The 17,690-nt window shown below is 41.3% G+C and overlaps 1 protein-coding gene and 1 long non-coding RNA gene across 2 annotated transcripts in view; one reads left to right on the forward strand and one right to left on the reverse strand.

Annotated features, from left to right (window-relative positions):
- PKHD1 (PKHD1 ciliary IPT domain containing fibrocystin/polyductin) overlaps window positions 1-17,690 on the reverse strand; it is a 340,735-nt gene that overhangs the window by 85,336 nt on the left and 237,709 nt on the right. The window contains exon 55 of the mRNA XM_069974284.1: window positions 1,333-1,551. Coding sequence (XP_069830385.1) covers window positions 1,333-1,551 — 219 coding nt within the window. The remainder of the gene's footprint in view (window positions 1-1,332; window positions 1,552-17,690) is intronic.
- LOC138796056 (uncharacterized) lies at window positions 2,973-6,494 on the forward strand. The gene is made up of 3 exons (XR_011363704.1): window positions 2,973-3,157; window positions 3,964-3,990; window positions 6,406-6,494. It is a non-coding gene; the product is annotated as an uncharacterized lncRNA (long non-coding RNA).

Here is a 17,690-nt window from a genome sequence, read left to right on the forward strand (position 1 = left end):
ATGTGGGTGGTTCAGGTGGCTATCCGGGGTACCATATACTAAGGGGTGCAATACACAGCGGGCCATCTACTAAAGGGGGCACTACACAGAGGGCCAGCTACTAAAGGGGGTCTACACCGGGGATCATCTACTAAAGAGGGTCTACAAAGAGTCTACATGAGGGGTCATCTATTTTATGGGCTACACCAAAGGTTATATATTATAGGGAGACCTACACAGGGAGGCCGTCTATTATAGGGGGGTGGGCACAGAGGGCAGTATCTACTATGAGGGGACCTACACAGAGGGCCATTTACTTTATCGAGGATGCATAGAGGGCACCATCTACTATATAAAGAGTGCACAGAGGGCACACTGAACTCGTCACTATAGCGTACCACGTCAATTAAATCTGCCATTCCTACATTGTCAGTCCTGGCATCTGAGTGCTTTCTGATCTTTTCTACAGCCAGTGATTGCCTGAGCTGGCATTTCCTATGTGTCAGACTCCCAACTTTCTCACACATCCCCTATTCTGTGCATGAGATAACATAATTTAGGATGGAATACCCCTTTATAATATACAAAACTATATCACTATTCAGGACGTAGATATAGGGGTTGCTCAGGTGGCAATCAAAGGGGACCAACACACTTAAATTATGAGCATCACATGATCCAGGGGCCCTGTTACCCATTTTGCCCTATGACCTATAAGCCTGAGGTTATGCCTATGGGTTCGGAGCTTGACTCCTATCCAGTGGTGTCATTGAGAAGATTCTTTTCCGCTCCCCATGACTGGTTTACATCATCGCTCTAGGTAAGGTGATGCCACTCATGACGGTTGTATACAAAATTAATTTTCCATAATGTTGATAATATACCTGTAGGAATCATGAAATCTTAATTTCATCTAACTTTTAGCAATTCCGAGTGTTATTAACCCCTGAAGTCTCTCGACCCAATGTCCCATGTCAGTCGGGCTAGGTGTTTTCCATGGTCAATGAGATTAATATATCGGTGTGTACTTTTCCAAGACTTATGTATGTCCCTTTAAGCAAACATGTGCAAGTGATATTATGCTCTTATTTGCATATCCGCTGTGTAGGAAATCAAGCACCGGGGCAACGCAGAGCAGTTTAAAATAGAGTAAGTGCTTAAGGGCTATTTTCAGCCAATCTCCCATTTGCTTCCTAATGCAATAATTATGCAAATGACACAACTACAGTCAGGCAACCACTAGATACAATATAAAAAAAATTAAATAAAACATGAGCATAGGTTTTCAAATATGCTTTATCCTGTCATAAAAAAGGGAGAGGAGCCCATGCAGATAGTTTATAATATACTCGCAAGTCATCAGGCTAACAGTAATTTGGGCTTTGAGCGCTACCATATTGGCTTTGTCAAGCAGACTGTCTATTAGGAGTGATTTTTTTTTTTTTTGTCTTCTATTACCAATGACTCCGGGGGACACGTGTAGGCCATTGAGACGGTCGCAATGGACCCCTGTGGATGTACGGAGCAGAATCCGGATTCTCTGTTCACGTTGTAGAGGTTGTCGAGATGTTCCTGTAAAGTAAGAGAAATCAGGATAAGGATGTTTTTGAAAAATATACTGGACATTGTTTTGTTTGTTTTTTTTTACTATTTTTACAACATATTTTGTCATTCAACTGTGTTAAGCGATATACATTAGACTCCGCTAAACCCTCTGAGTCCCACAGATGTAGAGGGAGATCAACTACCAATGGAGGTTACTGGAGGCAGATTCGGCTCTTTCCCAATTAAGATCAAGGTGAAGAAAATGGTAGCACACTAGTAATATGCATCCACCACCCAACTTTTGATAAAGACCGTGTGGCATGGCAAATCCTATAGATAAGTTGGCACCCAAACGCACCCAAACTGGTTGAGTTGGAGCCAGACCATGCATGGTGCTTAGCATTGTTGCCTTGCAGGCTCTTTGATTTAAATCTGGCCAAGTGCAAGATCTGCATAGGTTTTGGATGTTCTCCATGGGTTTGGTGGTCCTCCTTAATTTCAAAAGAAAACTAAGAGGTGCCTAAGGCGACTGTGCCATATTTCCTGGTCACGCAACACCATCACTCATATAAGTGAATGGGATTGCATTGTGAATTTTATGAGTTATGTAGTTTAGCAGCCCGAGTCTTAAGCAAATTTAGATTGTGAATCATGTCGAGCGGAGCTGCCATACTGTTTGGTTTAGGCAATGTCCTCAAACCTGAATGCTTGGCATTTGACTCCCGGCATAGATGCAGCCCTAGGGCTGCCAGGAAAACATGGGTACAGCCTATGGCCTATGGCTGTATCCGTGTTATCCAGGACTCCCTAGCCCTGTATCCAACTTCTCCAGATGCCGGAAATCAAATGCTAAGCTATTGGGTTTGAAGATCGATGCCAAACCTGAATAGTTCGGCAACTCCGCCCAACACTACCCAACACTAATTGTGAGTTCTATTAGCGGCATATACTCATGGGAATAGGGACAAATTCTGCACAGAGCTGTGAAATATGTTACCATTTTATAAGCAAAAAGGGAAAAAAGTTCAGTGTGATATTTTAGAATCTGACCCTTTTCAGCCGTGACCACACCAATACGTTTTTAAAGAAACCAAAGTGATCTAAGAGTGTTTTATTACCACTTTATTTAACCCTGTAAAGGTCAGCACCATTGTCTCCCTGAAGAATCAAGATTTTACTCTTTTCATAATGAGTTGAAGACTTTTGGACTATATATATTTATTTTTATTTATTTATTTTTTCTTATAAAATGTATTGTAACTTCTTTTGTACTTTTCTACCATGTTTCCCCTTTGTTTTGCATTGTTCTTTTTTTCTGATAAAATGCTAATGCATAGATTTTAATGGAAGAAATGTAACACCACCATAGTTTTTCATTTTTATACGTGGTTTATTGCCTTAAAGTGTCCCTGTCATTTAAGAAAACTTTTAACATGTTGCAGGGTGTCTTCACCACCAACCAAAAAATTCAGTCTCCTTTCAGTTACCGGCCTAGACAGTCCCCTTTATAAGTATATGGAGCCTGTTTAATGACATTGGAAGGAGATTGCAGTGGGGTAGAGGAGTGAAGAGCATGGCTGTGGGCTTCTCCCTGCTGATCTGATGAACACAGAAGAATGTCTCTAAGTGACAGGTACACTTTATATGATATGCTGCATGTTTTCTGGTTATGCTGGGGCAGTAATTGACGTTCAAAGCCATTCTCCCCTATCAATGAGGGGGCTTATAGAGCCATTCCATCCTGTGTATGATAACCTATAAGGTGTCTACCTTTCTGTATAGAAGTGGTGGGGAACCTGTGGCCCTCCAGCTATTTATAAGATATTTTAAGATATTTTAATCATGCATGGACAGCTAAAGCTTTGGCTGTCCAGGGATGATGGATGATGAAGGACCATAGGTTCCACAAGTAGAAAAACAAAGTTGTCTTGGCTGGGTGAAAGATGGCAAAGACATATGCTGCATTTACACGGAACGATAATTCGCCCGATTGTACGATTAACGATTTAGAAGTAACGATTTCTTATTCATAACGATCAGCGTTTAGATGGAACGATATATTGTACAGAAAATTCATCTCGCACATAGGAAAAATCGGTGAACGACTGTTTACACGGAACGATCTGTGAATTTTTTGCGAACAACGATTTTAGAACATGTAAGATCAAAATGAACGATTTCTCGCTCATCGCTTGATCGTTCGCTGCGTTTACACGTACGATTCCATCGTTACTGTGCAAATTCGCACGATAATCGTTCCGTGTAAACGCAGCATAAGAGAGGATTGTATACCGAACTTTACTAAACTGCAATGGATCAGATTCATGATTGCATCTATGCATAGCAATGTGTTGGCTGGAGTGCTCTATAAGCTTATATATATAGTTGACAGATATATGAAATTTAATCAGTATTAATATTTTTTTTTCACTCCGTTAGGAAAAGATGGATGATAGAAGGGACATTGTAAGTAGATACAGTAAAGTTTTTGGAATGTTCCTAAAATATGTTGCTTTCTTTTAAAAAATTGAAGTCTCTAGAAATCCATTCACACTCCAGTATATTTTCAAGGATGAAATTCGTGAGCAGCATTTTTTCTTCGCAATCCGCATCTATAGTGCATCAGTATTGTGCAGATCCGCAAAAAAAAATAAAAATAAAGGGGTGGGGAGGTGGTGGTGGCATAAAATGAAAAAAATGATGTTATTAGCTGTCCCAACCAGCCAGGAGAAGCTTAAAGAGACTCTGTACCCACAATCTGACCCCCCAAAACCACTTGTACCTTCGGAAAGCTGCTTTTAATCCAAGATCTGTCCTGCAGTCTGTTCGGCAGGTGATGCAGTTATTGTCCTAAAAAATAACTTTAAAACTGGCAGCCCCGGGGACAGATCTTAGATTAAAAGCAGTTATCTGAAGGTACAAGTGGTTTGGGGGGGACAGATTGTGGGTACAGAGTCACTAAATGGTGATGTCAAAGAATTGCAGAAAGCAATTGCGAATGGTTTTGCAGAGCACTTAGGTGTTCTTCACAAGATGCGGAGGCTCCCATAGAATTCTGTTGGCGTGTCCATACCGCAATTACATCCTGTCCTATTCTTATGGCGTGGCGGATTGCAGATCTGCAAATTGACAGGATGTATGAATAGCACCATAGAAATTAATGGGCTGCAAAGGATTCAGTATTTGCTGATACTGATGTGTGAATGAAGCCAGAGGAGGTATTTACATGTCTGCAAAATAGTGTCTCTGGAAGGACCGAATTCTGCGGATCTCCAAATCTCCAGATCGGCCCCCACCTTCTCTGAATAGTGCACACGAACCATGGCTCTAGTCATTCCTTTGGAGCCACTGTAAAGAGCCAAGTGATGTACTCAGCTCTCTCCCACGGTTCTATTCATTCTCTGTGGAGCCATCAGAAAGAGCCGAGTACAACACTCGGTTCACCCCACTAGCTCCATAGGAATGAATAGAGCTGTGGGAGAGAGCTCTTTACAGTGAGAGTGGCTCTTTACAGTGGCTCCAAAGGAATTACTCTAAAACCATGGTTCATGTGCCGTATCCACAGCTGTATTCAAAACAAAGAAGCTGGGGGTATGGCGGTTACCCCTCCGCTACTTTGTTTTGAATACAGGTAAGGACACGGGCAACTAGTAGGTTGTATCAAACCATAAAGCCCCTTTTCACATCTATTTATTCTGTATACATTTGCAGACCTGCAAATATGGACAGACTAACTGCCCATTCATTTCTGTGGCCCAATACACACACCCGTAGGTGTTACAGGTCTGTGTTGGAGCCAGGTAAGCCACTATACGGCCTACATTTGCGGCACCTATTTTAATGAATCCACACAAATGCGGTTGACTGCAAATTTGTAAATCGGACCTAATACAGCCATGTGGATGAGGGCTACAGTGAATTACAAAATTGATGAAAACATATCTAATGTTTAATTCAATATATATATATATTGACTTCACATTTGAACTGACATTAGAATATAATAGAAATATATATATATATTTTATATATAACTAAAATGTAATCAATCAGAATACAATAAAAAATAACTAAAATTATGAGTAATTTAAATAATATAATAAAGATCTAATTTTATACATGTGTGTGTGAGTATGTATGTATGTATGTATATATATATATATATATATATATATACACATATACACATATACATACACATACAAACAAAGGCATATATATATATATATAAGGACGTAACTAGAAATGGCTGGGCCCCATAGCAAACTTTTGATTGGTCCCCCCTTCCTTCCTTCCTGACTGACCACTAAGCCACCAAGTGTAGTCATAACTGCTAGTGCTCGTCAGGAGTTCTTACAGTTAAAGGGACATTTGGAGAACCCTGAAGGCCCACTTGACCACCTGGTGCTCCAAATGATTACAGCTCAGGGGGCTCAACATTTTGCAAGAGCAGGCAATGGGGCCCCCTGATGTGGTGGGCCCCATAGCAGCCGCTATGGCTGCTACAGTGGTAGTTACGCCCCTGTATATATATATATATATATATATATATATATATATATACACACACACACACATATTTTATGTATATATTTGATTCATATAATATAAAAAACAAATAAATTAATATAATTAAAATAACGTAATAAAAAAACTAAAGTTAAACATAAAATATTTATAAAATTATGTAATAAAAAAAATACTTAAGGTAATAAAATATAATAAATTAAAGTGAATAAAATATAAACTTCATATAAAGTCTATGTATGCTCATACCCATTCGTATCTGCCAATAATAATTATATATGTATGCACACTTGTATTTATCATGCCAATAAATCTCCATCGTAATTTAGAAGTATTTTTTCTTTTTTTTCAAAGAACTCATGGCACTTACATTATGTCATCTCTTCGGGGCTCAAACCGCAGGACATAAAATAAACATCTCGTACGAGAGAAGAATGCAGGGTTGAAAAATGGCGTCTACTTAAATAAATGGATGTTGAAATCTGTACTTAAGCTCCTAACTTGTCAAATCTATATTAATACAGTAGCCTTCTGTCTACAATGGGAAACAAAAAGAAAAACGAGAAGCCGAGGTACGTGGGGGTGGGGGGTCTCGGTTGTCGGCGATGGAGTCTTTGTAATAATTTCCGTAGCAAATAAAAATGACTAATTATTGTTTCATGGAGTACATGAGAAGGAAGGAGAGCAGATCATATATCTGGTGTGTTTTATAATTCACTCAACTAATAACTTTGGCTTCGTATTGCCAGCCCTGACAGTAAAAATGATTATGACTTCCTTAATCTCAATGATGTTAGTTTATAGTTTTATTAACATTACCATGTTCCAAACAGATATTGCGGCGGCTGAGAGAGAGAGAAGTAGGACAGTGTTTGCCCAGAGGGAATTTATTTAAAGTCCAGCACAAGACTTTCGCATTCCTTTGGTTAGGGATTAAATCCATTATACAACAGACTTGGAAATAAATATATTGGGGGGAAATATAAATTTTAACATAAAAAAATAAAAAGTAAATAAATAAAAATATATATATATATATATATAAATATATATATATATATATATATATATAATATGTACAAAAATAGAAAAAAAAAAGTAAAATGGGAAAAATCTTGCGGTATCAAGACATCTCAAAGTCGGTACAGACGTCTAAATAAGGTGAAAAGAGACGTTTTCCGTAACATTTCAATAGGGGAGGAATAGATATGTTTCTTGTTAGGAAGAAAAACAAATTTGAGGTTAGCACGGGAATGAAATCTGCGGAGTGTGAGGGGAATAAGGATCAGGTTGTTTTCGGCAGTATGCAGACGTATTCTGTTCTTTGCCAAATGTAGTAAAAAAGAATGTGTGTGTATATAATAAATACATAAAAAATATCCCTTGGGTTAAATTATCTAGAAAATGGCCTCTAAAAATTATTTATGGGTTGGAAAAGTGGAAAATTGTCTTGCAAAGCTTCATTTGTGACCTCACAAGTAACTTTTTGCATGTGTTGATTTCAGGTTATAGAAAAGAACAGGGTATTGTGGGCTAACATGGTGGGATTTATATATGTTTCAGGGGATGGTCTTATAGAGAAAAGACTAGGGATGGTCCGAACCGAGTTCGGTTAGGGTTCGTACGAACCCAAACCCTTGGTAATGATTCCCGCTGTCTGCCTGCTCCGTCTGGACTGGTCCGCTGTCTGGACCGCCTGGGAAACTGGGATACAGCCATAGCCATAGGCTGTATCCCAGTTTTCCAGGCGTTACTCCCGCTGGATCTCCCGCGGGAATCTGCTGCCGAGCGTTCGGCTTCGGGCCATCCCTGGACAAGACCACAGACCTGCCCCACCTCCTGGCACAGAGGTATAACATGAAGCTCCTGGGCCCCAATACAAAGGAAAGCCCTTATATTAAAGATCATTTATAGTATTGGTATCCCGACCTGGGGTTGCCTTTAGGCTCCAGGACACTGGGGAAACTGAACCCTATGCACCCCTATAGTTACACCTGTCCTTGTGCATCCTTGTCTTGCACATGACATAGCTACTGGCACATAAAAACATGCCTATATAAAAGCATGACAATGAAAACTGGATCATATCTCACATTGAAGAGTGAACTTTCAACAAATATTCCCCACTTTTTCAACCAGTAAGGCTTAGCTTCCTTTGGCCATCAACAAAAATCAGCGGTGATGAAGAAGTTGTATAGTTTTACAGAGTTTGTAGGGGCATGCCGATGTGTTTCTAATACGAAAGCTTGTGGTGGTTTGCCCCACTTTTACCATTTCTAGGGCACTGCAAACTGACCTCAACTGAGATTTGTTACAACCTTGCAAAAAGTTCAGTTCAGTACGAAACGGACTTTGTGCAAAATGTGTAAGATAGTGGATGCAAAATTTGATACACATATGAAAAAGGTATACTCACCCATCTGCGCTCCTATAGGTCTCTGGTGATGGAAGTGGCCCCTAGCCTGCTCAGCCAATCACTGACTTAGACGGAACAGCGGCACATCCATTAATTGGATAAGCTGGCTGTCACTCCCAAGAAAAGAGTGACAGCCCGCTCGGGCAATCACTGACTGACTCAGATGGGACAGTGCTGTGGCCATTGATTGGTTTAGCGGGCTGTCACTCACATCTCAGGAAGTGGAGCTGTGGTCGGCATCGGGGAGCATGGACAGGTGAGTACTGATAAGCGAACTTGCTAAAAGGCCCCGGACTTTTTCAACATTTAGTTTGTTGAACCCTGCCAAATTGAACTTTTAAAAGTTCACTAATCTCTAGGTGCAATGTCCAGTTTGGCTGGAGAAGTCATAATGGCAGTCTGGGCCAGAAAGTGTAGAAAAGGTAAGTGAATGACTCTCATCAAAGAAGACATCATGTGTCCAAGTTTACAGCTTTAAAGAAAGACCCGGCACTCACCAACGGTCGTTAATGCTAATTCATTCAGTGAAGCATCAATGAAATAGATACATTAAGTACACTTTTTAGCTAACAAGCCTTCACCAGCTCGTTTAGCTTGTTAGCCGAAACACGTACTCCATGTATCTATTGCATCTATGCATCACTGAATGAATAAATAAGCATCCACAAATGTTGGTGAGTGCCGGTTCTCTCTCTATACTACTACTCTATACTTCTCTACCTTGTGCGTGCTGTTCCTTTCCTATACAACATAGTGATGGCATGTTACCACTATATGGACCCTGTATGGTAATATCTCTATTTATACTGGCATTTAAGATATAGAAGAAATATCTGGTCTTGATGTGGAGGTATTATGTGGTCCTTATAGCGTGCTATTTTTTGGTCCAAGCATGACTATTTTTCAGAGGTATGCTATACTAAATATACATTATCATTAGTGACAGCATAGATTATTGGAGGCAGGGCTGTTGGATACATGGATACATGTTTCTGGATAAAATAATATGCAGAGACATTGTACAGATGACAATATTTACCTAAAAGACCTTTTACTGAGTGATTTTTGGTTAAACAGGATAATTATTGCTGTGTGTAATTAAGCCAATGACTAGCCAACAAAAACGCTCATTTACTGTTAGATCACCATTCATTAAGTCCATGGTTTAACCATCTTGATGGACCCGTAACCTATTGGGTTTTAGGAATAGCTTTATAATTATGTCATCTTCAATATATGTTTTAGGGTGGGGGTTAAAATCTATGGTTTGGGGTCATGTCCCTGATCCTTTTAGACCCTGATAACATTTTGTCTACGAGAATTCCATGGGAGCTTTGAGATATACATCAGACTATTTATTACAGTATCCTGACATGGTTGAGGAGATCCGAAATGTAACTGGAACCTTACTGCATCATAGAAGCCTAGTCAGAGCAATCACAGGCAGAAATATTACGGATGCTGGACTGAAAATTGCATTGGTACTATTATTGAGTGAAAGAAACCCAAATTGGAGATGGATATGGACCTGAGGTAGAGAGAAATAACCCTTGAAATGCCTTATTCCAAATTTTATTACTAAACTACCCTGCTAATTCATCGCTCGTCTGTACATGTCCTTCTAAAGTTCACAGGCTCCATTACTGTCACAAATTCCATTGTTTTTTTTTTATTTCTAAGAAAATCTTGCATGGCATCTTCTATCAAGTTGGCACTGGGTTTCCAGACAGTTGGAAGCAACTTCTACTTCTTCTTCCTGCTACTGTGAGAGTCCACCTATAGCACTTTTAAAATTTCTATGGTATCCCTCAAGATAAAGGCAATAGAGAGAACCTCACGCACAAGGAAGAAGTTGGATGCAGCCCTAGGGAGTCCTGGAAAAAATGGATACAGCCATAGGCCACAGACTGTATCCATGTTTTCTAGGCAGTCTAAGAGCTTCATCAAACTTCTTCAGCCACTGGTAATCAAATGCCGCACACTTGGGTTTGGCAAACCCTAACGTGCTCAAGGTTCGCTCATTGCTAAAAGGCACATTCTTCTTGGGTACTTTTCTTTTTGTTTCGATAACCCAAACTGATGATTCACAATGTACTTAAAGTCTTAAGATCCAAAATTTCCCTCTGTTAGAGGACAGACAAAAATATGTTGCATAGTTTTTTTTAAATGCCACTTATAGAGAAAGAAAACCATTCCCGTATTGTTTCAAGGGTATGACTTTAAAGGGCTTAGAAGGTATAGACAGACATTTAAGGGTGGAATTTTCCCATTTAGCAGTGTAAGAAAGCTGGTTGGCCATATTATAATACAGTCAACCATTTAACTGGTAAAGCTGATTGTTTTTTGGGGAAAAATATTCACATTGTTGTCACATTATATACAAGAAATGTTTGGTCAACTGTTATGGGGGGGAGTGGCAGGTTCCATCGATCATATGTGATCTTCTGTTTTCAAAACCTCCTTCATCCCCTCTTTCCACCTGAACCACCTAATTTGGTGATGGACCATTAGTTACACCTTAGAAGACTGAATATGGTATTTTTTGCTCAGACTCCATTCATTGCGAGCAATCCGTGCAACCATCTAAACATAATTAGGCAAATCAACAACTAAAATTGTTCCCCTGTCACTCGAAGCAAGTCAGAACCATTTCATATAGCTTGTGGCTTTTCATGTCAGCAGTAGTATGATTGAGATATGAGACAGCATCCAGCCTTCTGGATCTGATGCTAAGTCATAAAGTCATATGTTTGCCGCGTTTCATTGGTGAGTTCAGCAACAAACGCGTACATGGAAGAAGGGCTACGAGGCTCAAGTATGGATTCACCAATAGGGATGTCAATTTCTATTAAAGTTGTTTACCAAAATACCTCATTATCTGCACTATGTTAGGATTTCTTTAGGGTGTGGTGGAACTTGGACAGATGGGCTGGAAGGAAAATTCCCTTAGGGGCCTTAAACAACGGACAAGGACAGATGGGGGCCGAATGTTGACTTGGGGGTCTGGAAAACTCAGCCCTGAAAGAAGAATTGCCTAGCTACAATTTAACACATGTCTATAGAGTTAGCTCGAAAAATATAATAATGGACAGGGACTGGAATTATCTAGATTGAGTGAGACATAACAGAAATTAGTTTCAGCTTTGTGCTATTTTAAAGGTTTATGGCACATCGAAAAGAAATCTTGCAAAAAAATTCCCCAGAAAAGACAACAGATTAACACAAAAAATAGCTTTTTGGGGCAAAAATCCTCCAGGACCATGTTGAGCAACAAAGAACCATTTTGTGCTAATTCTATGGCTAGAGGTGGTTTGGTGGGTGCAGAGGACCTACACCTAGTGCCAGAGATGGTCTATGTGACCTAATCCCAAATTAGAGGATACCAAAAACATAAATGACAAACAGTTTGTAAGGAGACCCTTCCATTTATGAACACAAGTGCAGGAAGACCACCAGACCATGGGGTCTTTGTAGAAGAGGGACTCTAGCTCTTGGCTAGAACCTGTGCAGTACTTACTGTATGTCCATAGAGGCATTGTTAGCAAACTAGGAGTGGAGGGCTAGCCCAGGGGTCATGTCAAGGGTCATACAAATACCAGGCCTTTCGGTTAAGAGTAGTAAAATCTAGCAATATAAAATGTTTGACATGGGGCATCTGCTTTTCTGTACATCCTCTGCTCAGTATATACACCTCATTCTTCCATGCAAGAAACAAGGTGGAGCTAAAACTGCAGAGAAAATATTTTTTAGGAAGGTTGTCCCTTCTCTTGCCCCACTGAAAAGTAGCAATAACCCAGACAAGACGTTGCTTGGCTTGGAAAAAATCAGCCATTTTTATTCGCCATGGTGCCACTTTCAGATAAAAAAAGGGCTTACTGAAAGACTTCACTCTTCATATACATGTGGAGACACTGTAAACTGCACTGGTATGGATCAGTGTGGTTGTCACTGTTAAGTGGATACTGTGGGTAGTACTTACTATGTATAGGGCAAGAGGCTGGCACAAGAACGGGAGTAATATGGCTAGAACATATACAGGGCTCTGAGATGGTCATTGATATAAGGAACTATGGGTATGGAGGAACATGCCTAGGCCCTGGTACCTGAGACCCCCCTCTTTAACTTAAGACAAAACTATTATAAATGGCACATAGTAGGTGAAGCTTTGTTACCAATTATGCACAAGAGTTTCAAATTACGTTTCTTCTGCGTTCTGTGGTTGGCACTTGTTAAGGTACTATATCTACCACTGATATGGAGCGATGGTCTGGTAGTAAAAAGCAAGCAATACACCTAGGGCCAATATGGTGATACTTTAGAGTCAACTGAAAAAACTAAAAATGTCAACTAAAAAAAGTTATGCTATGTTATATAAGAAATAAAAGTTTTGACATGTCATCTACCCCCCCCCCTGATGTCTAGAACAATAACTCAGCAGAGTGCTTCTACTCCCCGTCGTCTACTTGCTGCGATAGATGGGTACTTTAGACCTTCTATAGAATAGTGAGATGGGGAGAAAGTGCTTAGATGGACGAACCTCCCAGCCTCTTCTTATAATTGTAGGGGAATCAGCACCCGTGCCACAACTGATCTAATCTTAAAAAACTGATTTGTGATTGCTGCCCCCCTAATAGATCTGTATAACCAGTCCCTCCTAACAACATGTTCCTGATGATTGGAGAATGGCCAATGTTATACTCATTCACAAGAAGGGATGTAGAGAAGAGCCCAGTAACTACAGGCCAGTTAGCCTAACATCTGTAGTAAAACTTATGGAAACGCTTCTAAAAAAGAAGAAAGTGGATCACCTAAAAATTAATAATATCATGGATCCAAACCAGCATGGCTTTACTGCGGGCCGATCATGTGAGACTAATCTCATTGATTATGCCACAAAAGTGTTGGCTGAAGGTGGTGCCGGGGATATCGCTTATCTGGACTTCAGCAAAGACTTTGATACAGTTCCCCATAAAGAGATGATAGAGAAGTTACTGAGCATAGAACCTACTCCCTGGAGAGCTCAGTGTATTTGTGTCTGAAGGATAGATATCAGAGGGCTGTTGTTAAAGGTGTATATTCCGAGCAGAGACTGTTTACAAGTGGTAGCCATGAGGGTTTAGTACGTTTTTAAGTGACATAGGGTGGTAAATAGTTTTGATCAAAGTATTTAAGGAGTGATACCTTTATTGGCCAACAAAAATTTGTTATCATTGTGAGCTTTCAGGATTTAAAAGATCTCTTTATCAGATAAGTTGATAAATGTCTGATGAAGGGATCTTTTGAATCCCAAAAGCTTACAATTATAACAAAATTTTTGTTGGCCAATTAAGGTATCACTCCTTAAATACTTTGATCAAAAGTATTTACTATCGCATGGATTTTTCTGGCTAACTCAGTGCTATACTATTTTATTTCTAAGTGACATAGAAGAAGGTTTGGTAGGTAAGGATAGTGACATAGTCGAAGGTTTGGTAGGGAAGGTTAGTGACATAGGAGAAGGTCTGGTAGGTAAGGATAGTGATATAGGAGAAGGTTTGGTAGGTAGGGATAGTGACATAGGAGAAGGTTTGGTAGGTAAGGATAGTGACATAGGAGAAGGTTTGGTAGGTAAGGATAGTGACATAGGAGAAGGTTTGGTAGGTAAGGATAGTGACATAGGAGAAGGTTTGGTAGGTAAGGATAGTGACATAGGAGAAGGTTTGGTAGGTAAGGATAGTGACATAGGAGAAGGTTTGGTAGGTAAGCTTAGTGACATAGGAGAAGGTTTGGTAGGTAAGGATAGTGACATAGGAGAAGGTTTGGTAGGTAAGGTTAGTGACATAGGAGAAGGTTTGGTAGGTAAGTATAGTGACATAGGAGAAGGTTTGGTAGGTAAGTATAGTGACATAGGAGAAGGTTTGGTGGGTAAGTATAATGACATAGAAGAAGGTTTGGTAGGTAAGCATAGTGACATAGGAGAAGGTTTGGTAGGTAAAGTTAGTGATATAGGAGAAGATTTGATAGGGAAGGATAGTGACATTCAGGAAGGTTTGGTAGGTAAGGATAGTGACATAGGAGAAGGTTTGGTAGGTAAGGATAGTGACATAGGAGAAGGTTTGGTAGGTAAGGATAGTGACATAGGAAAAGGTTTGGTAGGTAAGGATAGTGACATAGGAAAAACAATGAAAACTGCAGTTCAATGTTTCCAAATGTAAAATAATGCACTTGGGGAGGAAGAATGCTCCATCCAAGTATCATATCGGCAGTTCTGTGTTGACAAAAAAGACTTCAGAAGAGAAGGATCTAGGATATATATATATATATATATATATATATATATATATATATATATATATATAGATTAAGAGCATTTTACAAGAAGAGCTCACAGTTTTTCAAAATTGTAACTTGGTTCAAGAGCATTGGTTTGGTTTAAGAGCTCCCTGTGCTGGGTGGGAGGGGGAGGGGCATGGTCTGCAAAGCGTGGTCTACAGCACTGTACTCTGACCCAGGAAGTACCCTCACCTTCCAAATCATAGCAGATCCACTTCAGGCTGGGGATTACATCAGGGGACAGGACTGTGGTGGTAAAGTCTTTATAGCTGTAACCCCTCTTTCTCCAGGCAGAGAGTGCTGCATGTATGTGCCCACATCTGCCCTGCTCATTCCTTCATACTCCCTGCAGTCTCTGCCAGCCCCTGCGTTTCACATCCTCTACTTCCTGCAATAATGTGCCTGCACTTACACTCAGCTATACACAGTGCTGCTATAATGTGCCTGCACTTACACTCAGCTATACACACTGTTGCTATAATGTGCCTCCACTTACACTCAGCTATACACAGTGCTGCTGCTATACTGCTATATATAACATTTGTCTCTTCAGCAATGCTCTGTTATTCTCACTTCCTGACTGGTCCATGCTGAACACACCCCTTCCCCATTGCTGTCATGTGACCTCACAGACCTCTGACAGCAGCCCTGCTTCTCTATTCTAGCCTGTGGTACTATGCTACTGCATTATGGGGATCAGCAGCTCCATTCTGTATCTGCAAACTGCTGCTGTGTTATCAGGTTTATGCACTCACTATACATTATACTCCATATGCTGATTACTATACTGTACAGTAACTTTTATTCAGAATAAAAAAACTAATTATTTTTGTGGTGTTGAACCAATTGTCTGCATATCAATAATATCTTAGGTGAAAATTTGCTTTCGTTTAAGAGTGGATTTGGATTACAAGCACGGCACCGGAACGAATTATGCTCGTAATCCAAGGCACCACTATATGTGTATCTATCTCTATCTCTCTCTCTCTCTCTCTCTCTCTCTCTCTCTCTCTCTCTCTCTCTATATATATATATATATATATATATATATATATATACTGGGCTGTGTATATATACATATATATAATGGTATGTTGGGCTGTATATATAATGGTATGCTGGGCTGTATATATGTAATGGTAGACTGGGATGTATAGCTAGAGGTATAACCAATAGGAAGAGGAGATGTGATCACGCTGTGTAGAGCTCTAGTGAGATCACACCTGGAATACTGTGTCCAGTTCTGGAGACCTCAACCAAAAAAAGTATATTGGTAAACTAGAAAGAATCAGGAAAGACTTAAAGGGGTATTCCAGGTTATTTTAACATTTACCCTACATATTTGTCTTGTAATATAATTTCTATGTCTCATTGGTTCCTATTACAAATTTTTTCTCTTTCTTTCTATTTTTACTTTTGTCACGTGCTTCCGTGACGTCACCGGACCGAAAGTGTGGGGACTTCCCCGACTCAGCCGGCCGCTAGTTAGTTATGCACTTTCAAGCTATTAGAGCCTTACAAACGGCCCTCCCTGAGCACGGGACGTCACATGACGCCCCGTTCCAGAGAGGGCCTGACAGTGTGGAGGAGGTCGCCGCCACCTCCTGTGTAATCATGCCGATCCCCCCGGCCCCCCTCCTGTGTAATCATGCCGATCCCCCCGGCCCCCCTCCCTGTGTAGTCATTCCGATCCCCCCGGCCCCCCTCCCTGTGTAGTCATTCCGATCTCCTCGGCCCCCCTCCTTGCATAATCACGCCGATCCCCCCGGCCCCCCTCCCTGTGTATTCACTCCGATCTCCTCGGCCCCCCTCCCTGTGTATTCACTCAGATCCCCCGACCCCTCCCTGCGTAATCACTCCGATCCCCCCGGCCCCCTCCCTGCCTAATCACTTTGATTCACAGATCACTCACCCTCCGGTGTACTCCTGCTGCGGTGCTGGCCCCGATCTCCGCATCTTCTGCAAGCAGACACACTCAGCTGACAGGCGCTCTGTGTGAGTGCAGGAGAGAGTTGCCTGCTCCGTACAGAGTGCCTATCAATCTCCCCGATAAAACTCGCCTGTCAGCTGAGTGTGGCTGCTTGCAGAAGATGTGGAGACCGGGGCCAGCGCCGCAGCAGGAGTACACCGGAGGGTGAGTGATCTGTGAATCAAAGTGATTAGGCAGGGAGGGGGCCGAGAAGATCGGAGTGAATACACAGGGAGGGGGGCCGGGGGGATCGGAGCGATTACGCAGGGAGGGGGCCGGGGGGATCGGAGTGAATACACAGGGAGGGGGGCCGGGGGATCGGAGTGATTACGCAGGGAGGGGGGGCCAGGGGGATCGGAGTGATTACGCAGGGAGGGGGGCCGGGGGGATCGGAGTGATTACGCAGGGAGGGGGGCCGGGGGGATCGGCGTGATTAAGCAGGTAGGGGGGCCGGGGGGATCGGCATGAATGCACAGGAGATGGCGGCGACCTCCTCCACACTGACAGGCCCGCTCTGGAACGGGGCGTCATGTGACGTCCCGTGCTCAGGGAGGGCCGTTTGTAAGGCTCTAATAGCTTGAAAGTGCATAACTAACTAGCGGCCGGCTGAGTCGGGGAAGTCCCCACACTTTCGGTCCGGTGACGTCACGGAAGCACATGACAAAAGTAAAAATAGAAAGAAAGAGAAAAAATTGTAATAGAAACCAATGAGACATAGTAATTATATTACAAGACAAATATGTAGGGTAAATGTTAAAATAACCTGGAATACCCGTTTAAGGATTAGAATCTGTATATAGTAAAGGGGGGTCATGACGAAAATCCTTTATATATGTTACAGGACGACAAACTATATGGACAAGGGGGCCTTTTTCTGCCGAAGTCCTCTATAGTTCTATGAAACTTCTGAACTTGTCTCTATGATGCCAAAATGTTTGTGGG

The sequence above is a fragment of the Dendropsophus ebraccatus genome, chromosome 6, assembly GCF_027789765.1.
Source record: "Dendropsophus ebraccatus isolate aDenEbr1 chromosome 6, aDenEbr1.pat, whole genome shotgun sequence".
Classification (NCBI taxonomy): domain Eukaryota; kingdom Metazoa; phylum Chordata; class Amphibia; order Anura; family Hylidae; genus Dendropsophus; species Dendropsophus ebraccatus.